Source organism: Cheilinus undulatus, linkage group 9 (assembly GCF_018320785.1).
Source record: "Cheilinus undulatus linkage group 9, ASM1832078v1, whole genome shotgun sequence".
NCBI lineage: Eukaryota > Metazoa > Chordata > Actinopteri > Labriformes > Labridae > Cheilinus > Cheilinus undulatus.
This window is the reverse complement of record NC_054873.1, coordinates 30,427,838-30,452,555: the sequence shown is the minus strand read 5'-3', so window position 1 is coordinate 30,452,555 and position 24,718 is coordinate 30,427,838. Positions and strand designations below refer to the sequence as shown.

The window sequence follows — 24,718 nt, the reverse complement described above, 5'->3', positions numbered from 1 at the left end:
AGAACCACTGGATCAAAGACATAAATGCAGGCAGCCTCAGGCTGAGGTTACGGTTTAAGTATACAGGTAAAATAAAAGGAAATGCAAGCACCCAAGTTTGTGTTAAAGAAACAGTATGCTCTGTTATGGTTTTAAACTGGATAATTCCAGTCTTAGAGGGTGTCTCATTTTCTAGCCTGCATCATTATCTTTATCTGCTACATGTAAATTGCATTCTTGTAGTAGCTGCTTTTCAAAACAGATGCTTTGAAAACAAACAGTGTGAATATTAAAGTAATCCTCAGTAAAGATTAATTTCCAATGAATATGATTCTTGCTTTTCTTGACAGAATGGTCATAACGTGGCTACAGCCAGCAGTTTGAAACTGAACATATTTGTGGGAAGAAAAAAAAAACATTCTGCAGCTGAAGTTTATTTGCATGCAGAAAGTAGAAGCAGGAATTTGCACATTAATCTAAAAGTGAACACAACTTTCAAGTTTATAGGCTGGTATTAGTATTCTGATGCTGTTTTGCTGAAAACACTTTTGGCTTCTTATTCAAACTTATGGCCTACTTCTGCTGGAAGCTTTATGTGTTGTTTTTTGATTCTAAAATGAGTAAATAAGCCTAGCTGAGGAGAAGTGAACAAAAAAACTTGAAACTTGTTGGTCACATTGAAAAACAGAAACGAAAAATGATCCTACATTTTTCTACATTCTGGTATGTAATAGCTGATAATGTAACAACTCATAATGTAACTATAACGCATTATGTAACAAAGAAAAAGCAGCAATAAAACTCAATATGATAGCTGGTCCATAATGTAACAAAATGCTGCTCTTACTTTTTGTGTCTGTTATTTCATTGTGGAGCAAGTGAAATACTTTTTTTTCCTAATGGTGTATAATTAAAAAAAATTATTACATTTAAGAATGAGTGAGTCAGTCAGTCATAACTATAAGCTTTATCCAACAGGAAAGTTTTGAGCCTATAGCAGCATAACTAACTAAGTCAGTTCCTTCGTATGCGTTCTACCTTAACAGGAGGACCTCTTTAAAGTATATATTATCACATATTATAAACTGTACTCTGAAAAGGTGCCATTCTTGTCCCTTTTTTTCTTTTTTCAGTTTGGAGTGGATTTAAGCTAAAGGAAAAGAAGTTACTGCAATTACCCAGAGTGCATTGTAAAGCTAACATAACAGACATAATTGAATTTTTTGTTTTGGAGTATGATTGATGTCGGACCTATTCAACAGCATGGTTGTGCTCAGACAAAACAATATAAAGCAATGATGCATAAAATTAAAGTTGAACAGTTCCTAAGAAGGTGTCCTGTTATAAATATGCCTTTAATACCTATGTTTACTAAACTATCTGCAGATGGGCTTTTATTTTGTAGAAGGGCTGTGGTCTAAATGGAGTAATGGAGTTCTGAACTGAACTCTTCTTATGATTACCCACCTGTGAGCCAAGTTAGTATCACTGCTTCTTGTGATTTGTGATGCAACATTTTTTGCATTTTCTTTGCTCTTAATCTCGTAATGATCTTATGTACTGTAGGTGGTGGGACATTTTTCTGTAGTTGTTTCCCTATTTTTAGACAAAGTTTGTCGCCAATTGGTGAACCTCTGCACATCTTTACTTGAGAGAGACTCTGCCTCTCTCTTTCAGTCACGTTACTGATCTGTTGCCAATTAACCTAATTAGTTGCAAAATGTTTCACCAGCTGTTTTTCATTAGTACCATTTACATTTCCAGCTGTTTATTGCCCTGTCCCAACTTTTTTGAGATGTTTTGCTGCCATCAAATTCAAAATGCGCTGGAATTTGAAATGAAATTGTGAAACGTCTCAGTTTCAACATCTAATACGTTGTTTATGTTCTTTTGTTGAAAAAAGTGTTCAAGTCATTTGCAAAACATTGTACTCTGTCTCTATTTACATTTTACAAAGTGCTCCAACTTTTTTAGAATTTGGGTTGATGACTAGAGGTAGGAATCTTTAGGCACCTTACAATTCGGTTCAATTAGGATACATAGGGCTACGATTCGATTCATAATCAATTATTGATGCATTTTATTTTTTTAACATTTCTGTTGTCCTCACCGTGTCAAACATAATAAAACATTACATTTGTATTTAGAAAAATAGAGATGAATTAAATGTTCACTATCCTCCAATGGAAGATTTGTGTAACTGGAAAGTTACAATTGCACTGAACCAAAGGTAGCAGCATCCTTCTCTTGTGACATATCTGAAATTACAGACATAAAAATGTCCTTTTTCACAGATGAACAACTGGTAATCTAAATTCTATCTTGCTTTTACGTGCTGCATGTTAGAGTTCCACCTTTTGTTCCTGCTATTCCACAGTGTTACATATTCAAATAACGATTATCAATTATTGGACGTTTATAAATCGATTCAGAATCTTCCACCTCCACATCACGATGCATCTAAGAATCAATTTTTTTCTCCCACTTCTATTGAGGACTGAGCTAAAATCACTCTTCAGAAATGACATTTAATCATAGTGATTTTTTTCATGCTCAGAAAATGTTTCTATAACTTAAAAGAAAAAGCTATTTTTATGTCATTAGTTTGTCAGTTCATTTAATCATCATACTTGCAGGTGTACCTCATACCACATTAAAAAAACTACTTAAATTACTTTAATATCTCAAATGTAAAAACATTTTAAATCTCCTCTTAATTTTGTTATATTTGTGATGGTTTTTAGGTGCAAATTTCTCCTCTGGCTTTTTTAACTGTCACTGTTTCACCATAGTGTCTTCCCCAGCATTTTAAATAAAGAGCGCATTTCTGCTGACTGAACTGGTTTATTTTCTCTCATCAAGGAGCAGGTCTAGTCCTGGTTTATTTTGGTGAATGTACACTATATTGCCAAAAGTATTCACTCACCCATCCAAATAATTGAAATCAGGTGTTCCAATCACTTCCATGGTCACAGGTGTATAAAATCAAGCACCTCAGCATGCAGACTGTTTCTACAAACGTTTGTGAAAGAATGGCTCACTCTCAGGAGCTCAGTGAATTCCAGCGTGGTACTGTGATAGGATGCCATCTGTGCAACAAGTCCAATCATGACATTTCCTCGTTCCTAAATATTCCACAGCTAACTGTCAGTGGTATCATAACAAAACGGAAGCAATTGGGAACAACAGCAACTCATCCATGGAGTGCCAGACCACGTAAAAAGACGGAGCGGGGTCAGCTGATGCTTTGGCGCATAGTGCGCAGAGGTTGCCAACTTTCTGCAGAGTCAATCGCTACAGACCTCCAAACTCCATGTGGTCTTCAGATTAGTTCAAGAACAGTGTGTAGAGAGCTTCATGGAATGGGTTTCCATGGCCGAGCAGCTGCATCCAAGCCATACATCACCAAGTGCAATGCAAAGCATTGGATGCAGTGCTGTAAAGCACGCTGCCACTGGACTCTAGAGCAGTGGAGACGCTGGAGTGACGAATTGTGCTTCTCCATCTGGCAATCTGATGGACGAATCTGGGTTTGGCAGTTGCCAGGAGAACAGTACTTGTCTGACTGCATTGTGCCAAGTGTAAAGTTTGATGGAGGGGGGATTATGGTGTGGGGTTGTTTTTCAGGAGATGGGCTTGGCCCCTTAGTTCCAGTGAAAGGAACTCTGAATGCTTCAGCATACTAAGAGATTTTGGACAATTCCATGCTCCCAACTTTGTGGGAACAGTTTGGGAATGGCCCCTTCCTGTTCCAACATGACTGTGCACCAGTGCACAAAGTAAGGTCCATAAAGACATGGATGAAAGAGTTTGGTGGATGAACTTGACTGGCCTGCACAGAATCCTGACCTCAACCCAATAGAACACTTCTGGGATGAATTAGAGCCGAGACTGAGAGCCAGGCCTTCTCGTCCAACATCAGTGCATGACCTCACAAATGTACTTCTGGAAGAATGGTCAAAAATTCCCATAAACACACTCGTAAACCTTGTGGAAAGCCTTCCCAGAAGAGTTGAAGCTGTTATACCTGCAAAGGGTGGACCGACGTCATATTAAACCCTATGGATTAAGAATGGGATGTCACTTAAGTTCATATGTGAGTAAAGGCAGGTGAGCAAATACTTTTGGCAATACAGTGCATGTGACTCGTTAAATCTAAACCCAGGGTCACTCTGTGAAAGTGCAACTAGAGGGTTCTGTGAAGAATCTGACCTCCCAGAGTGAGTGAACAGTGCCACCTGCTGGACAACAAGAGTTTGGTCCGTATGATAATACGGGGAGATATAAATGCATTATTTTTATATTTCAGCATAAACAAAAGGCATTCTCTCTTTGCAATATGAATATAGTAGGGCTTTTAACAGATGTGGATTTTGTGAGCCTTCATCAGGAAATGTTGAGCACTTAACACTTCATTTCCTGCAATCTGGTGAAAATTTAAGCAACATTTTGAAGTTTCATTAAAGAAAAGCAGTTATTTTAAAAATCAGCAACTTCATAAATGAAGCTCACAAGATTTGATCTTATTTTATCATTTGGTCATCTGAAAAATGAGAGTTTTAACGCAAGACAACCTAAGAGATTATTTAAACACTGTAATAAGATTTTCAGAATTCAAAACTTAAGACACCACACATAACAGAAGCATATGGTGTTATTTCACCACAATATTGACATTAGTTTTTTATGTTGCAATTAAAAAATTCTTAAATAGTTACTTTAAAATTAATCTCAAATGTGCGGACGTGTCATAACCTCTTAGTCAAACTATTGTACAATAGGGAAAAAAGGAGGCAGCTATGATTTTAAGTGACTAGTTGGCTCTGTTGTGGAAAGCCCTGGTTAAAAGCAATTTCAGGTCTTAAAACCATATGTTTTTTTTTACACAAAAAGAACCAATAAGAGACATCTGAAGAAAGAGACAGAGAGTGAAATTCCTCTTTTCTTTGTTCTTTATTACACATTAAATAGGAGTGGTGAGATTCATGGCAAAAAATAGACTCATTTGAGATCAGATCACCACTCTGCACTGCCCACAACAGGTGTGCTGTGAAGTGGTCATTCATTCACTTCCCTAGACCTGGACCCAGACACACACTCTCTAGTCACATACACAGAGCGGAGTGAACCTCCATTAAAGCAACATTCATTTAGACACACCAACGAAATGAAGCACAATTTACAAAATATGCACCTTTCAGTATCACAACTATACAAAGGTTGTTAAAATATGATCCAGGTATAAATGATACAATTCAGAAATCCGCTGTTGGCACGCAATAAAGGAAGAGGAACATTTCAAACATTTCAGTTAAACTACTCAGAGACAGTATTGTTAACAAAGAGGGATCCTTAATTCAAATCGCATTGACAGTTATTATCTACTTCATGAGAAAAAAGAGGTAATAATAAACCAGATCAAAATTCATTAATCCTGGAAGAATGACGTATAATATCTGGATATTCTGTGTCAACAACATTGCTCCCCTATGACAGTGTTTTGTGCGAGCACAAACAGGACATAGTAGAAGTTGTCTGGGGGCTTTCTACCTTCTAAAAGTAGCACCTAATGCAAACATAAAAGGCAAATAAAAAAATCCCAGGGGAACAGCTCGCAATATGATGGAAAATGTTAAGTGTTGTTTAACCCGGGAAGAAAAAAAGAACACTTTTTTTTATTACAAATTGAGACAATTTTCTCTAAAAACCAATTTGATGGCAGTTATTGCCTCATTTACACACATCAGTTCCAGTTACATCACCTCCATAAACAAGCTTTCTGAGAGTAAATGACAAATTATTTTGGCTGGACAATCATCTCTGTTGAAAGGCAGCCCTCCAAACTATTCCAGCACTTAAAGAAGTTAATCTAAAAACTTTTTTTAAAAGCGTCACTAAAGGAAGAATCTGAAACTCCATTTGGACGACATTTTGAACAACCTCTGTGACACAAAGAGAAAAGACTCCTGAGAGCTGCTTCAAGATACTCTCAGCTTTCTAACCTGTCGCACAGAAACAGTCAACAGCTTCATAACTGGACAAGGCATGACATCTGAGGCTAGCTACTCAAGAATCACAAATTTAAACCTGATAAACATTGATAATAAGCTAATTAAAGGCTTCATAAAGTTCAAATTTGATCGCCTCGATCAGGAGGATTTTGACAAGACATTTTATGTAACAAAAGACAATAAAAAGATTTTGCCAGGATGAATTAAAACAACTGAATTTGTGCCTTACAGTAAAGACAAGAAGAAAACATGACCAGAGAGGTCAAAAACGTGGTTGGACTCTAGTTTGACTTGGCATGAATCCCTGCTACATTAAGACTCTGGCCAACAGCTAGTCCCAATGGGTTGTTAAAAAATCATCTGACCTTTCTGTCCTTAATTTGTAATCAATTAAGCAAAAGCGGCTATTCTTTCCACCAAAAGCAAGTACTGATTTCTTCCTATAGACTTAAAAAAAATGGTGTGATATCAGCTTGGGTCAAAGTTGCTCATTTCTGGCTCCACCAGAGGCAGTTTTTGCAAAAACCCCGATGTCATTTAGAACACAATGCATGCAAAAAGAAAAAAACACAAACATCTCATGTAGGTAAGAAATCACTCCCCACACAGTACAAAGCATGGACAAATTAATCTGAGCTAATAAGGGTGTTAACACACTGGGAGAAGAGTAGGAGTTTGCATGCATACTTATATCAGTGATAAACTAAGTCATACCTAGAGGCCATTGGAGACAGGGACATTACACAGTGGCTGGGACATTTGGATCTCATCTGGCTGAGTGCTGGTCCTTTTTCAGATTTGAATCACGATGGAAAATCATTCTTTGGCATCCCAGACTTAAAGAGCATGACAGGACTTTTGCATGCCAAGACTTTTTAAGCAAATGGGGGTAAAACAGCAAAAACTTAAATTGTTCACGAATAATTTGTCAAACATGAGCTGTGATCCAATTAGCTCACAGCTTCTGTGGTTATAAAAAAATATCCAATCAAACATCATCATGGCTGTTGGACCAACACGTGTGGGCAACTGGCACTGAACTGAAAATAAAGCTTATTGGTGTCCGCGTAGCAAACAACATAAAGGCAGAAAAGTGGGGTCAGGTTTAGTATTCAGCATGGTGGGTATTGAGAAAGAGGCTAATAATTTAGTGTAATGTACAAAATGTATTACTTTAACTGTTCAACATAGGTTGTTTTTTTTTAGTCTGTCTTGAAAAGGGGTCATTATTCACATAAGTGTGCACTTTGTCTTGGACTTCTTTTTCTTCTTTTTGCCCTCCTTGCTCATCTTCTCCTTATGCTTCCGGATTTCTCGCACTAATGTGTAAAAGGCATCGTCAACGCCCTGAAAAAGAAGAACACAGAGATCAGGATATCATGGATATAGGATGTTATTCTAATACCAGTAGTCTTAGTGCAGTGAAATAAAAAACACACCCTTGATAAAGCACCTGGTAGCATTTAGAGAACTGTTCACTGATTATGAGGTGATATTTTAATTTAAAGGGGATTTATATTATTTAAAGCTCCAGTAAGGAAGTTTCTGTTTGTGTTGATTTTGGCTCCTCTGGTGGATAAAGCAGCACTACTTACCTTTTTGCTGATTTTCTTTCCTTTTAGTCACGCTATTAACAAGTTATCTTCCCTACTCTATTCATACTAGCCAACATTAGAACAAGCTTTAATGACTGATGGTGTGGCCGAGCTGTAAATGACCAAGATCTGCAATGTATCATATCAATAACCTTTGGAGACTAACCCTCAAATTCCACATACTCAGCCTGTGCTGTGTACTGAGTGCGCCCTCACCTACTGGATGTATTTGTGGAGCGATGCACAGTGGAGCAGCTGGAGACACGAGATCACAAGATCATAGCAGAGTTACAGGTTCAGCTGCAATAGTATGTCAAGACTGGTCTTGAGACCGAATCTGTTTTTTGTCCAAAATTTTTTGCATTTTAAAAAAGAAAACTGAGCTCATGCGTTTCAAATCATGTTTGCGCACTGATGCTGAAACTTTCTCCCATCATTATTTTTTTCAGGACAGGTTCAATTTTATGCAAATTTTGTCATCAGTCCAGTTCATTTAGGTGGGTGATTAATGAAGATAACGCTCGCCCCTTCATTCTTGCCTGCTTGCCCTCCTCCCCTCTCCCCACTCTCTCTCTTGCACTGAACCCTCACTTTAAACACTGTGATTTGCTCGTGTATCATGTGGACATTAACCATGGAAGTATAACAGATATAGGCAGAAATTCTTAGTCGAAGCAGCATCAATACTGACCCTGAAAAATCAATATCTGTCAGCCCTTATTGCAAAGACTGACTGGAGAGGAAGTTATTTGCTCCAAAGTGCAGTTCACATGGAAAACACTGCCCAGACGGAGTATGTGGAATGTGAGCGTAAGACTTCCCTTCATAAAGATGTATAAATAACTGTTTGATTGGTTAAATCTGTGCTAAAATGTATGCCAGGTGTTAGAGTTACAAATACTAATACTATACTGTGATAGATTTCCACAATAAGTTAAAGGGCTTCATTTAATCTGTTTTGTCTCAGAATCTTAAAGTTCACAGGCATGTCAATGAGCGGCTTGTACATATTGTAAAACAACTACTTGTATTTTCTGTTATTCCATGGCCTTTTCAAACTACTTTTTGTTTAAAAGCTTTTCAACATTTAGTTTATTTTTCAAATATTATTTAGAATTTCACCAAAAGCTCTGTGACATCCATGTTATTAAAATAATGACAAGTTGAACCCCTAGAATAGATCAGAAAGAATCTTTGCTTGGTCATAAGGATGCATCTGTATTAATTTTAGTGTCTTCTTACAGGAGCTTTAACTCCAAAAAAATTTCTTTTCAACCTTCTTTTCCCTCTTTTCTAATATACCGTCTTCTAAATAAGAGGGCAAAGCTGAAACGTAAAATTTACTGTAGAGTGCAAAATTCAGCAGTGCTCCCCCCTGACAAACAGAGTGTAGTGCACATATTTGTGCCATCGTATATTATTCTAGTGTTACTTTGTGCAGTCTACTGACACAATTTAACCATTAAAAAATAAAAGACAGACTTGCTCTGAGCTGAGTGCTTGGCAGGGATACTGGTTAACTGCTGTGTTGTACTGAGGCAACAGATTCTTTTTAAATATTGAGCCAACAGAGATATCTAACAGCAGGTTTGCCTTCTGTTCAATCTCTTTCAACTCATAAACAGTTTCAAGATGGGTACACTTGGGAAACCTGCACAGGGTGGAAGAAGACTCTCCTGAGTAACAAATTAAAAGAAGAGGGACTTCTCTTTCTCAGGTGAGCAACTTTGATTTTAGACACAAATCCAAGTGGGTGTTTTTCCAAAGACCCAAAGTGGTTAACATTGAGTTTTTAAAGGTTGGGACCGCTTTTTATTCGTTTGACCAGGCCGATTTAATCTGACGGAGGGGTTTAAATACAGGTTTCATATTCTTGCTGAGCTCATATTCAGATTAAGGCTGAATAAAAGGCACAGTGTGAATGTAGCTAATATCTGAGGCAATTACAGTACTAAACAGATTATTAAGGGTTGTCAATGTAAATGTGGAGAAGATACAGAGAAAAGAGGATGTTTCAACAAGAGCAGGAAAGACTAAGAAAGCAACACTCTCACCAACAAACATACACACAATTTTCCAGTTTCTTAGACCACATCTTCATTAGAAACATTTCAGTCCATGATTTAGTCCAAGATTCACCACAATCGCCTATAAATCAAGCATGCGGGCTCACCAGCCCAAACCCTCTTTTTTTCTTAATGTTGATATCAATAGATTAAGGGTGTTTTCACACTGGTAGTTTCATCTGGTTTAGGACACAATCTGTCTGCAAATTGGGACAGTTTTTCCAAACAAGAGCATGAAAAAGACTCCCGGCCAAGCTTGGGAGTTGGTTATTTGTCCAATGAGAGGATGGACTTTTTAAAAACATGTCCAATTGTTTATATATTTCAGACAAATCTTATTTGCACCAACATTTTTGGGGGAGAAATCACAGCAATTTCCTGCAATTTGATGAGAAAACATGACAAATTATTTAAGCACAGAGGTAGAAAAGTGTGCAGACTGTGTGGGTTAGTCAGAATGGTAGGGACAATCAAATTTGTGTTCAAATGCAGGTAAAGGATCCCAGTGTTGAAACAGCCCTCAATAATAATTGTCCACGATATAGAGTCAATAAAAAGAGAAGAGACCATCAGCAATGTCAGCCTTCTGTTTAAGCCTCACCACACCCCCAGCAGATTAGGTTTTAATAAGCCATCGAGCTCCATCTCTCCACGTGTATCCTCTCCTCCACAATTCCCACTAACAACAGACATACAGACACAGAGAGCTGGCGGGGTGCGGCTGCATACACTTACCCCTTTCACATCACAACACACTTTTTAAGCTTGACACAGCGCGGAGTCTTTTCTTCCTTGCTGAGCTTATTGAGCCGGTACAGCCTGATCTCCCGTACCAGAGTGTAAAAGGCATCCTCCACTCTCTGTAGTGTGAGACACAACTTTTCCTCAGTGTCGAGGATTACATGAGGACAAACTGTATGTGTGCATGTGTTAAAGCTTAAAGACACAAAGAAGCAAAGAAAAGTCATGTTTGAAGTAAATCTGCTGGTTTAACTTAGACAGCCCTGTCTTTTAAACTGATATAATCCAATTCAAATCTATCTTCTATCTACCAAACTCAATAGTTCTTGATTTGGAAGGATTGGCAGTTTCCTCTCTCTCAGTGAAATGTAAGGAAGCCCTAAAAGGACATGTATCCATACATTAAATTGCACTCCAGTCTCCTGTGATGACTTCATTTCTGTTTTCTTAAATTACTCTTCTTCAAGATAAAAGTGCTGGTTTTCCTGTGACAAAAACATCACTTTCAGTCAAATCCTTGAGATCTACAGAAATTAACTCATACCTCAGGAAAACCAGCACTTTTATCCTGAGATAAGATGATTAAGTCTAGATATCAAGAAAACTAGGGATGCACAATTTTCGGTTTCTTTGCAGATTAAGTAACTGACTTCAGACTACAACTTAAGTCCTTAAAACAAACTTTAAGGTTTAACATCAACAAACAATCAGACCTTTGTACTTAGATCACATTTTGAAGCAGAGGTTCTTAACTGGTCAGGAATCAGGATCCATTACGACCCATTATGAAAAATCGGAATCCAGGGTGCCAATTTTGCAGGCACCCATATACCAAGGCAGTTCTCAACACACTGGTAACTCGATCGATTTCCAGTCTCTGGTACATGTCTTCCCCTCTCTCTCCCCCATGTTTCTTGTCTCTCTTCAGCTATCCTATTGGAATAGCAGCAAAATGCCTCAAAAATAATCTTAAAAAACAAAAAGAAAGAAAGAAAGCGTGACTCAAATTTCTACCACATAAATGTATTTAATATAAATGTTGCCAGTTCAACTACTCCTTGGCAATTTAGATAAAATGGAAATATGTCTTAGTGGAATTTCATATTGAAGAAGGTGCATTATTTCTTTAACCTGAAATGTGTCAAAATACCAGTTAAATACTATTTTACCTTTCGACACTACAGTTCTTATGACCTTTAATCCAAAATCATTTAATCCTATGTAGAATTACTTTTTATTTGTGTTTGTAGAATATACACAAAATGAGGGACTTACTTAAATAATCCTATTTTAAATCGCATCAACAATATTGAGGGGGAAATAAAATCAAAATAAGATTATTTTACTAATTGGTTAACCTTAGTTTGGACTTTATAAGGAAAAAGGCATGATTGAGAAAAGAGGCAGGACTAAACAAACATAGTTGAAAAGTGTATAGTTACAGGAGTGCATGGATACATTTTTGTTTCCTCCATTTTCCCAAGATAACATTGAAATTCTGATAATTTCTCATTATCTTGGGAAAACCACCTTTGTTATCCCAAGTAAGAAGAGAAATAAGGTAAAATCTTGAGAAAACTGAAATTTGAAGTGAATTTGAATTAAATTTGCATATTGGTTCCAAATATTGGTTACATAGCTACTAATAATCAGTATTGGAATCAGTCTTGCATAGCCCATATACCTGTCAACCTGTACTTTAAAGTTAAAGGAATGAGGGTGAACAAAAAAAAAAGCTTCAGCTGAAGTAGGTCTGTAGGTCCTGCTAAAAACTCCACACATTCATTTGTACTTAAGGCCAATATTTAGCCCATAGTGGTGAACTTTTTAAGACAGCACTTGCTGGTATCAGTATTCTGATAAAATTGTGCATCCCTAAAGAAAACAATAAAAAATGTAAGGGAAAACAGAGTGACACAAAATGTCCAGATTTTTGTCTGCTTAGGGCTTCAGCATGGGCTGGATCATGATCAGTTTAACCTCAAAGAAAATGTCCCTTGTATGTTCCAATTATCATTCTGCAAAAGTAAGGAAGCCTCTTCTGCATAATTTCAGAAAAAAGGGTACTTTATGAGCTGTAATGGAAATTTTAAAATAAAGAATAGCAGAATTGTTATTGTTGAATCTGTTTATAGTTTAATTAAAAAGGAAACCTTAACCAGGAGAAGGCGAGTAAGAGAATAAAAAAATAGCACAGTTAGGTTTTAATTTCCTATCTTAATATGAAGAAGAGCACACACATGTAATTGAGCATTTCCCTCTTAGTGGGAGATTTCCCAGGTAATCTGAATGAAATTGCTGAGATTTTGAAAAATCTGCAGGGCTATGAATGCAAGAGACAGCTGCTCTCCCAGCAGCAGCGGCAGCACAGTGTGGAGCGTGAATTACACTCAGGTAAGAAAATGTGAACAAAGCTGTAAGAAATCAATCATTGTGTCATTAATTCCCCCGCACCAGAAGGAGCCATGATTCACCCCAGGTCACAGAAACCAGGAAAGATGTGTTTACAGATCACTTTGTCAGCCAGTCAGACACCTGAGGCCATGCTCACAACACACACCATTACAGTACGACTAACACCACCGCAAATCTTCCAGCACCCAGTCACAGTAACCAGGAAGCAGAATCAGCCACCCCACTGAGTGATTACCGACAGATTGTCCTTTCATGCAGACTCCTTGACACACATTTTCTGATTTAGTGCAGGATCCTGTGAGAGTGGCCCTAATGAGCATATAATTTCATATATCCATGACAGAGGAGCATGCATTGATTCCATTATAGCCAATAAATAAAAAATTCAATTAACCAAAGAAGATTTAATGATGGCAGCACGTTGCCTGAGACATTTCCCAGCAACATGATTAAAACAAAACATTCGAGTCCCTGAATGTAACACAAATCAACAGCACCAAGCAACCCAAGACTTAACCTTCTAGTGCAAAGACAATTAAGCCTTCTGTAAGTATCAACAACATTCAAAACTGATTTTCATTGCTTCGTCCCTCAAGCCAAATACCCAAGACCACATGCAGCTTCTCACCGTCCAACATGCGCCACAGACCTGCAGTGGAATATTCTGGCAGCAGCAGAGTAGTGACAGACAGGCTAAACTGTTATGAGTGTGCAGGGCATGGCCGTCTCCTTCTGGACTCTCACCTGTCTGGTTTTGGCTGAGGTCTCGATAAAGGGAATGCCATAGCTGCGTGCTAAGTCCTGAGCCTGCTTGGTGTCCACTGTCCGGGACGGGAGGTCACACTTGTTCCCCACCAGCACCATGGGGACATCCTCAGAGTCCTTCACTCTCTTTATCTGTTCTCTGGCATGGACAAAAACAACAGGGGATTCAATTGACTGAATTAGCCTTTGGTTACACTTCTTCTGGTTTCAACAGACCAATATTTTAATATCATATTACAGTAGCCAGAAATAAGGTCATATCAAGAGAATTTCAGGGTCATTACTAGGGAAGCACAGATGCGTCAGTTTAACAACAGTATCGGCAAATTCAGACCTTTTGAAAGACGTTACCTGAAACACTGATGACTGATTTGTGAAATTTAAACAGTGAAATGTGAACAGGAGTTCAATTTTTGAAAGACTTAACCATCTCCTATGCACCTTTATTATGAAAAAGATGTTTTTAAATTTGCTGTAACACCTGTAATTATAGAAATTATATTATTTTGAAACACATGATTTCAAACATATTATGATATAAATATTTACTACCCTTGTATACTTAATAATAAAGCATATAAAGTAGGGCTGCAGTAATCATTTCTTTCTGTAATCGAGTATTCTATCAATTCTTCTCCCGATTAATCAAGTGCTCCAATGAGAAATATTGCATTTTTTTAATCAGTCACTTTTGCTTTTTTCAAGAGAAGTAGTACTAACCAAATGAGAAAAAAAGCTGGGTCTCTTAAATGAACTACATCCATTAAAAATTGGTAGTAACAGGTTCTCAAAAGAAAATATGTTTTACAAAGTGCAATCCAGTTCTGATGGCATTTATCAAAGTTAAAAGGAAGTTAAATAATTAAATTAAATTAGATTGTGCCATACTTGGGGGTTCAGAGCTCCTCTCTCAGGAAATTTTGGGTGCCTACACTTTAGTTCTTATGTTGTAGTTTATTTTCCAATTTGTCAGTAAAGGGACACTTAATCATTTTAATATCCTCTACTTTTGAAATGAATGTAATATTTCACATTAAAGCAAGAATAAAGCTCCATCATTCACACAGCGGTCTGATGATGGCTGAAAGGTGAACATTTAGATTACAGAAATATGGTCTGTTTCAAAGGGTGCTCACTTTTAATTTTTGCACTTTTTTTTGGGAGTTCATCCACCATTAAAAAAAATATGACCTTTAAAGACCATCCACTGACCTGGAGAAACCATTTTAAGGGATAAAGCTGCTTCTGTGACCTGTTGAATCCTGACTGTATGATGATGAACTTTAACCTATTAAGTCTCTGTCTCAGTCACTTTCTGTGGCAATAGTGTGTTTTTATTTAATTAGTGTCAACTCATTTTCAATATAAGTCCTATCAAATTATTCAGTATGCTTAATCTTTTTGAAAAATACACTGTTATCAAGACGTCAGTGCGCTGAATTTATAATAATTTATGATTAAATGTGTAACATGCGTGGGGGGGTGAAGCACCAAGACAGGACATGAATCGAGAAGCCTTTCGGTGTTCTGTGAAACTGTCGGCTCAAACAGAGAAGTTTATGGAATTCCCTGAAGTCTGCAGACACAAACTGAGCACTGTCTCACACCAGCGAGTCATGCAGGCAGTGCGTAAATGCAGAGATCTGCGTAGGTTCACAGAAGCCACGGTCAGTGAATGTGTAAAAACGCAGATGAGTGCCCATAAACATCACTGTGTCAACTTCTCTTCTCTCATGATTTTCACACCTCATATCATGCATGTTACCTTATAGTAACAGCAAAAACAAGTGCTTGTGCCACACAAAAAGCCATCTGTGCAAAACACAGCACACCGTCACCAAGCGTCCATACTGTCACCAGGCTGACAGCATGGGCGTATATGAATAAAGGACTGGTCTAAGTGAAGCCTCGAGGCAGATAATTTGCCTCAAGTAATTTTTTGAATCGAATCACTCGAATAATTTGAGGAATAATTTCATCCCTAATACAAAGCACTATATAATACCATTAAACTAATGGTAAATTGTATGTCATTATGAATATGTTCATTAACTTTAATATGCATATCTTAATATGCTTTTTTTTCCCAATGATTGATATCATTCTTGATATGATCTCATTTTTGTGATTGTTATGTTTTTGTGAAGTAGAGGGGTAGGAAGGGGTAGAAATTCAGGAATCATGCACATTGAAATATCATTAGCTATGAACAATATCGTGCATTTCAGTTGCAGTGTGTAAATTTGGAAAACTGGCGACATTTAACAGTCAGTTTCTATACTTTCGGTCGTTTACGACGGCTCCTTATCTGACTAGGCAACAAGACTCTAGTCCTGTTGCTCTCGTGTTGGTAGGTGTCAGAACATATGTCACTGACATCAGGGTCAAACTAGATGAGGATGCAAGAAAAATTCTGACATGCTAGTCTTGTTGAGTTGGGGTCGTGGGGCGTCTTTGACACATTGATAATTTTGTCATCCTACAAGAGCATTTTTCATCCCTGATGCTCATATTCGTACTCAACATTTGACGATGGCATGCAACGTTGCAGTCAGGCCAAATCTGTGCCTGGGGAAACTGTATGTACCTTTACATGCTCAGGAGTATAACAAACAGACTTCTGTTTATGAAAAATATAAATTCCCATCTTATAATCTATCTATTCTTGCCATTCTTAGACATCAGACTGTACAAAAGTGAAAGGAAATTAAAAAAAGGAAATGACAAGCAGCAAATAATCCTGGCCAGAATCAAGCCAGCTCTCTGAAATGAGACGATCAGCACCTCACACCCCTAGTGGCCTGGCTCACCTATAATGATGGATGTCCTCGAAGGACTTGGTGTTGTTGATGGCAAAGACACAGAGGAAGCCCTCTCCTGTCCTCATGTACTGATCCCTCATGGCACTGTACTCCTCCTGACCTGCAGTGTCCAGGATGTCCAGCAGACACGTCTCCCCGTCAATCACGACCTGCTTTCTGTACGAATCCTGGACGGAGAGAAGGTCAGAGAGCGTTCAAAGTCTTGTGTCAGCAAACTGCAGCTTAATCAAAAAATACACAGCTGGATGTGGATGAAATTATTTGAGAATGATTAATTTCAGTTGTGCTTTATTAAATGTAGAACATGCATAGTATAAAAGCAGGCAACTATTTTTAGGACAAAGCATGCCTTTCTGAGACGACAGTATGGTGCTGATGGTTTCATGAAAACTAATTTTGGAAAAAGCTCCTCTTTTTCTAACAGATGTTAAATATACAGACAACATGATGAATAACAGTAAAAATGTAGCAAAATAAACCTTTCTACAAGATGTAACTGTCAAGATTGCTTTACCATTGCATGATTTTACTGAAAGACATCACAGGACTGATTTTAATGATTGGCCTACTCTAGCTGAAGTAGGGCACTACATTATTCAATTTTCCAGCAGACCTCAAATTAAAATGAAGCCCCAATTTCCACAGTGATGAATCACTCTGCCTTTCATCACACTGATGGTCACATTAAGTTTGCTCCAACACAAATAATCACCGTCTGATCCAGTGAACTGTTAATGTTCAAGATGTTTCTCTGTATTCAAATAATCTTTTGAGAAGTCTGAATCTGCAACAGCATGACAACAACCAGTTTAATTTATTGTCCACCTGAGAGAGAAGGCCAGTAGACACAAATGGAAACTTTTAAATAACCTGTTTGGTTTCTTTTTAAGACTTAAACCAGAAGAACCTGCTGCAGCTCCTGCTTTTAAGAGGCGTTTTGAATGCACCAAGATATACACAAAAAACATGGAAACAGTCATGGACTTGACAGACAAATGCACACACAAAAGTTTAATTTTACCTCAATGGTGGGGTCATATTCATCCACAAAATGATTCTGGATGAGTTGAATAGTAAGAGCGCTCTTGCCAACGCCACCAGCTCCCACCACTACAAGCTTATATTCTGTCATGATTCACCTGTAGGACCAAAAAACAACAAATTATACTCAGGCATTTCAACAGACACAGGCTGTTATCTGTCACAGCAACAATTCATCTGAGCCACTGTTAAAGCCATGAAAACAAGAGGCTTAGAAGTGTAGCCATTTCATACTCAAATTATAAAACATAATTTTGTGAGCTAGCTTCACTTTGTGCTCTTCATTTCTCTCTGAGAAGCTGACAGTTTTCTAGGACATCAGTATAGGGTGTATACAGAAAATCTGACCTTGAATTTAAAACGTTTAAATTCCCTTTTCATGACCCTCTTCATACATTTCAAGACCCAATCGCATCTTCAATTTCTAATCTCTTTCATCAGTGACACAGTTTTGTAAACTTTTGTGCTGATAGTTAAATAAAAATTTGACAACATATAAAATAAAATGTTGGTAGTAATTATTATTGTAGTATGCAAACTGAGCTTTGTTGAAGCATTTTGAGATTGGAATATGAGGGGAAAACTTGGTTTGATACCACAAAGTAGCCGACAATGAAAGGTCTGATTTTCTTTGTAGTTAAACGACCAAGAGTAAATATACCACACTCTCGAAGTATTAGCCTATTACAAGTTTAGCACTTTTAATCTACTAAGCGGGCCAGCAGGAATTTTGAGAAAGATGACATGGCATTGTTGCCCATTTCAGGATATATATATTCTTTAATTTAGATTTTAAAGCATTACAGACTAGGAAGGTTGAGTGCTACAAGTGATCCTGACAAATATGAGGTAATTTAAAACTCTGTCTCCAGTACAGTATTACTTTACTTGTATTTTTCTGTCTTAATGTGTTTACTGTTAACACTTTGTGTTAAACTAAAAACTATAAATAAAGTGTCTAAAAAATTAAGCATTGATGCACCCATGATCACTTTACAGTAGCAATTGATAAGCTATACAGATGCTGTAATTGTCTGCTAAACTGATTTATCAACTTTTAATACTTTTTAAGACCCTGTACTGTCCTCTGGGTTTGAAGACTGGAAAAATTAAATCAAAAATAGCCTATCTATTCTTTTTATAACACAAATGATCCAGTGGAAAATTTACCCTATTATGCTCTGTTTGTTGCTTCCAATTGAGATAATGCCCAATTTAGTTCAAAAGGCTTGCAGGAAAAAACTACAGCAACCACACACATCATATGATGCTTAACCTGCAAGAAAATAAACGCAAAGAAAATGTAAACACTAAAAAGTGCTGCAGAAAACAAGGGGTGTGCATATTGATTCCTTGGCACAGAAAAAAACTATATTGAATGTTGATGGATCCCTAACTAGAATCAAACTATTCTGAAAATGGGTATTTCACCAACTCCTTGAGGACTTCTCTGATCAGACAAAAAGTGTCAACTGATTTAAAGAGATAAAGATTCTTATAAATACCCTGTAATCAAATGTCTGAACCCAGCAGCACATTCAGTTGTATTTTCTCAGTAGCAGATACACAACAGAAACTATCCCCAGGCAGAAATCTATGACATTACATTAAGGCCCCAGAATTGATGGCAACTGGGAGGCTCTGTGCTGTCTGACTGCTTTGTGGAGCAGCACCCATCAATAGTGGCAGCTGGCCTTTTCAGAAGTTACAGTACATACTGCTCACGGCCCTGCACAGCCTGCAGTCAGGGAGGAGCTCCACTGAATATCATTGCCTTTTCTAGACAAACAAAAAACCAGAATGTGGTTTGATAGGTATTTGGCTAACAAAGGTATACTCTAACTATGCTTGTTAGAGTTCTCAACACTTTAAATTGCTCCCTGAAATTATCATGTTATACGTTACACCCAACACTCTGTGATTTAAACATATTACAGAGAGGCGGTTCAGGTCAATAGGAAAAATCTTATCTGTACGCAGATAAAGAGCACTGTTAAGGCCACAGACAACGTTTGAAAGTTGTCCACCTCATGCCTTTATAAATACTATCTCTTTAAAGCTTACTGGGGTGTGAAACTGCCTGTGACTGACTGAATATATCACATGTAAAGCTGACACACAGGGCCACTGTTTATTTACCTTAAGAAAGCTATTTTCCAAACCCCTTATTTTTTGTAGCAGAGTTAAATAACAGTAACATATTCACTTCACAATTTACAGCCACTGTACTGTGGTAAAATTATGTTAATAGCATTTATATGGACAAAATATGACATGACTATGCTTAACATGTTTATAAATAGACTTATTGACACCTTTAAATGACAAACTATCCACCTTTTTTATATATTAAAGCACAGACAAAATACTACCTGAAAAAAACGAAATATTCCTGTAACACTTGGCTACCAGCAACTTTAATGAGTAATTGGCAGCCATGTTCATTCTAGGACTCTTTATAAATGTTTGTTAGTTTTGTGAGTTAGCTGCTGTTAAACAGGGCCTATCTACCCTTGTTTCAAAGCAGGAAAATACACCTAGAGCTTAAAAATGGGGAGGAATTTGATTTAAATCCACTGCTGTGTGCCCGCAGGGTTGCCAGATTGGTTGTGAGAAACCCTCAAAGCACTATGTTTAAATAACCAGGCTACTGTGCTGTTAGCTTGTAGCTTAGCACGGGAGGTCGCTCACAGTCTCTAAAGAAAGCTAACCTTTCCCGTGTGCTAGTATGGTGTGTCTTATAAATTTAACTCATGAATGGGGCGTCGTCTACCCCTTGTTTTCAGACAAAGTCGGTATCTTTCATTCAAACAGGGGCACGGTGCAGGTTTTGGAGCCGCCATTGACAGGCTAACCCAAAGGTCTGCATTGCAGGGCCAGACGTTAGGTTAACAATTGGGCGTAGTTTGCTCTAACATCGAAAACAAATATTTTCACTGTAATAGTAAGGCTAAGTGGTAACACGACAGACAAGCGGACCTATCTGCTAAATACAGAGCACACTGTGGAATAAAGTCCCCGGAGTGGCACACATGTATGAATCTTATCCATTTGTTTTACCTTTTAGCGAGTGAGGAGTTCCGCGTCCGAAGTAGCGACCAAATAAGTCAAGCTGATAATCCTCTGTTTTCACACGATCTCTGCATTTCCTATTTTACACCAAAACACCCGCATGTAAGTCAGTCTACCTCGTCTCAGAAGCAAGCGGGAACCTGCGAAAAAGTGGGCAAATTAATCGATTGAACTTTCCATTTGATCCAGCGTCCGGCCTAGCTGTTCAGGTTGGCCTCCTTTACGCGAATATGGGCGGATACCGGGGCGCACTTTACCCAGAAAGCATAGCAGTGGATTTTAACCGGTTTGGGGAAAATGTCGTCTCTGTAATGCGATGTGGGCAGTAACATGCCTTTTATTGCTGCCCTTTAATGCACTTTAAGCATCGAATTCATTGCTATAAGTGGTAATACACTCGTTTTACTATTGCAATTAATTCAAAAGCTGTATTTGGGGGAATATTCTTGTGTTTTTGAATCACACACTTTACCAAAGGGTGGACATTAATTTTCATATGTATTTAGTAATGATCACATTTATTATAGTAACTATGTAGGTCACATGGTGTCAGTTTCAGGACGTCTACTCAGTGTAGTGATCTCCTGCTGCTGCCTGCTGCAGAGTCAACAAAGGCTAGGGGGCGACTCCACTATATATAGGCTCTAAATATAACCGAGCTGTGCTGCAGGGACGTCATTCCCAGGCAAGGAAATGATTTGGCAATCCCTTGTCAGTTTTCCAAAGCGTTCACTAGGATAGCTCCTGCGCACTCTTTGTGCATATATCACACTTACATGGTAGCCTCGCAACAAAACTGAGATTTAAAAATATGACGACAATTAGAGAAATCATCACCTCAGTGAATTAAAAATGACTTTCTTATTTTATATTTTGAAAGATCCACAATAATTTTACGTTGGCGGTTAGAGTTAGGGTAGTGAGTGGGAATGTTGTTAGCAAAGTGAACTAAATGATATTAAAATGACACTATCCCTCAAATCATATTTTCCCTAACCCCCAGAAAAACAGAGAGAAAATGGAAGGGGAAAAAACACATGAACAAAAAGATTCACCCCGAAACAAAAACAAAACAAAACAAAAAAAAAATACACGATTTTTACTTCCCTCTGCAGACACGCTAGAGGTCACTACTGACTTTTTGTCCGGCAGTTTTCCAAACTGAGCAGCCTCTATTAAAACCATAGCTGAGTTCAGGATTTAAAAAACAGAAGAGATTTTTAAAAATGATTTTCACTGTTGTTTTATAATGTTAATTAAAATCCAGAGATTAAATGATCATATGTTCCCTGAGGAGTAGACTATTTATGATTATCATCATTGTGTATAAGTGAATAGCATGACTTTTTGTGACATACCCTCAGTCAGGCCTATCTAATATCTAATTTTTTTTTTCTCCTTATCCTATTTGAAATGCTTGATTCATTTGCTATACTCTGTTTGGTGGTTGTAGACAGCAGTAGCAGTTGTCATCACACAAAAATAAAGTAGATAAATACATAGGTCTATAACGTAAGCCTTAAAGTTGCATTGGTTAAAATGACCTGTCCAACAAGTTTTAAAAGTATGTGGAAAAAAGAAACTATTACCAATGTTTTCTACTAATAACATTTATAACTTAACATTCATAATTGAAGTAAATTCTTAACTGACAAAGAGGTACAAAGAACAAAAAGTGACCCCATTTTTTATATCACCGCTGTACAATTTACATCACGGATACTGTTTACTGTCACCTCAAACTTGAAAATGTGTAACTAGCATTAAGCTTTGTTTCAAACATTTTTATCACCATACCATCCGAAGGATTTATCTTTTTCTTTTACCTTTTGATGTGATGAATCAGTTTCCTCTTGTCTTCTCTTATTTCAACAACTAAACTTCTGGGATGATCTTATTTGTACCTGTCTCATTTTTTGTGTTTGTGTTTCATCGTTCACTGTACCTCGGCACATTATAAATTAGGGTATTGGAAAGTATTTTAACAAGATAACAAATGCTGCTTATAACAGGTACATTTTGTCTACGGGTGCTACCATCCATCTACTTCTACTGTCTTTGGACTGTAGGAGGAAGTTGGAGTACCTGCAGAGATTTCCATTCATGCACAGGGAGAACATGCAAACCTCACATGGAAAGGCCCTGTCTGGATTTGAACCAGAAACCCTCTTGCTGTTAGGTAATGGCAGTAATAATGCAACACCATGCAGCTCAAGTGCTGTTATATCCATATCCAACATTTGATTATATATTTAAATACAGTTAAACTATAATCAGCAAAGTTATTCATTGAAATGGATGTGGACCACTAGAACTGTTATAAGCTAAAAATGTGATTTCCTGAGCAGACGTGTGCCGGGAAATTATTAAAGGCGTGATTTTTAGATAGAAAACCTAAATGGTTTTAAAGTAGAATTAAAATACACTTTTTGTGTCAGAAAGTAAAACTGCAAACTTGGCAACTAAGAGCATTTAAAACTACTGATTTCACTTCCCGTGACTCAGTTTTCAAAAACCATTGGAGTCACAGCAGCATCCAGTGGCATTAGAAGAGATGTTTGTTCAGTCACAAGAGGGCAGTAAGCCTCCATTTATACACAGTCCCACCAATAAATGTCTATCAGCTGCCTGAGCAAATCATGCTGCATGATTTGATTCATCCTCTATGTGTATTTACGTGAAATGGAAAACATTGCTCCAACAATTGTCCTTAACAATGCTGATGTATAGGTTTTATGAATGTACAAATTTGTTTTTATTTGGATTTGATTTAGAACAAAAGATAATTAGACATAATGGAATGAAAAAAACATACATTTAATACCACTATTTTTCCCTTTCATAGTGTCTAATCTAGATGAATATCAAAGCAAAGCACAATAATGTAATAACTATTTTCATATTGTGTAACCCAAAAATGCAGCAATGTATTACAACTACATGAGCGAGATTTTGAGGGCTCCTCAAAGAACTTACCCTTTTTATAGAAGGATGTAGCTCCTGATTATGATCTTTAATATGTAATTCTGTTTAATGTAGTTTTATTGACATCACAATATGCAACTGCAAGTACAGTTTTTGTTTGTTTTTGCAGGCATAATTTGTATGCAGACATCAAACAGTAGTCTATACCTGGAAAAAAACCTCTCCAATCCAAACCTTAATTACTTTTTCTACATCTACATCTGTGCAATCATCCTGAAGAACTCCAAACTTCCCATGCCCATTAACAATTTCCAGGAAATAAACAAATCCATGCCAGCAGTTTGAAGAGTGTAACATGTCTAAGTACTCATCAAGTACTCAAAGTAAAAAAAGACTTTTGTAGGTACCTGTACCTCAATGGGAATTTACTGTTTCTTACAAATACTGATTTTCAAAGGGAAATGTCCATACTTTTACTTCACTGCATTTATTTGACATCTTTTGATATCTACAGATAGGCATTGAAACATACAATCTAAAAATAAACAGCATCCCTATCAGTGAGTGATGCAAACATATTCCACATTTTCCACCTGCAACATTAAAGCTACTGTTTTTGTCAACATTAGCGCTTCTTGTGGACAAAGCGGTAGCCTCCATCCTCTTTCTTCGCTGATGTTATGCTGTAGCCCAGGGTTCACAAACTTTTACAAGTCCAAGATACCAAAAATGAAGGTGTCAAAGATCGAGGACTCCCATTGTACCTGAAGGTGGTTGAAACATTGTGGAATTCAAGAATAGCCATGTGCAGACTTAAAGTTTCAGGATTTTTAAACATTACTTTGATTTCAGCATAAATCTAAACAAATAACACTGTTTTTTGTTTAACATTTAACTAATTTTATGCACGTTTTTATAAAAAAATAGTGAAATAAACCATCTGAAATCGTTTAGAAATTTTCTTTTAATTTTTAAAACATCTGGCAACCTCATCACCCCCAGTTTTGAGAACAACTGCTGTAGGCTACATGTGTGTAAGTACTTTTTGTGAAATCAAAAATTTCATCCTAATATGTTTTTAAAGTTAAATGTGTCACATATCATGAAAATCTACCACACAGGATATAAGAAAAGGGCTGTTTTTTCTGTTAGATACCTACCCCAGTGGATACAGGCAGTAAGAAACTACCATAAAGGAACATCAGTCTTTTGCTATTGTACTGTAAGTAGCCAGGCAGGCTATCAGTAGTAATTTTAGTATTTTTCAAAACCAGAGGAAATACCCC

The 24,718-nt window shown here is 37.3% G+C and overlaps 1 protein-coding gene across 1 annotated transcript; it reads right to left on the bottom strand.

Moving 5' to 3' along the window:
* Positions 1-4,916: 4,916 nt before the first annotated feature.
* kras (v-Ki-ras2 Kirsten rat sarcoma viral oncogene homolog) lies at positions 4,917-20,753 on the bottom strand. The gene is made up of 5 exons (XM_041795356.1): positions 20,496-20,753; positions 17,416-17,533; positions 16,383-16,561; positions 13,552-13,711; positions 4,917-7,337 (listed from the first exon to the last, which is right to left on the bottom strand). Exons 2-5 carry the CDS (start codon positions 17,524-17,526, stop codon positions 7,221-7,223), a joined length of 567 nt encoding a protein of 188 aa, XP_041651290.1. The 5' UTR covers positions 17,527-17,533; positions 20,496-20,753; the 3' UTR covers positions 4,917-7,220.
* Between the last annotated feature and the right edge of the window lie 3,965 nt (positions 20,754-24,718).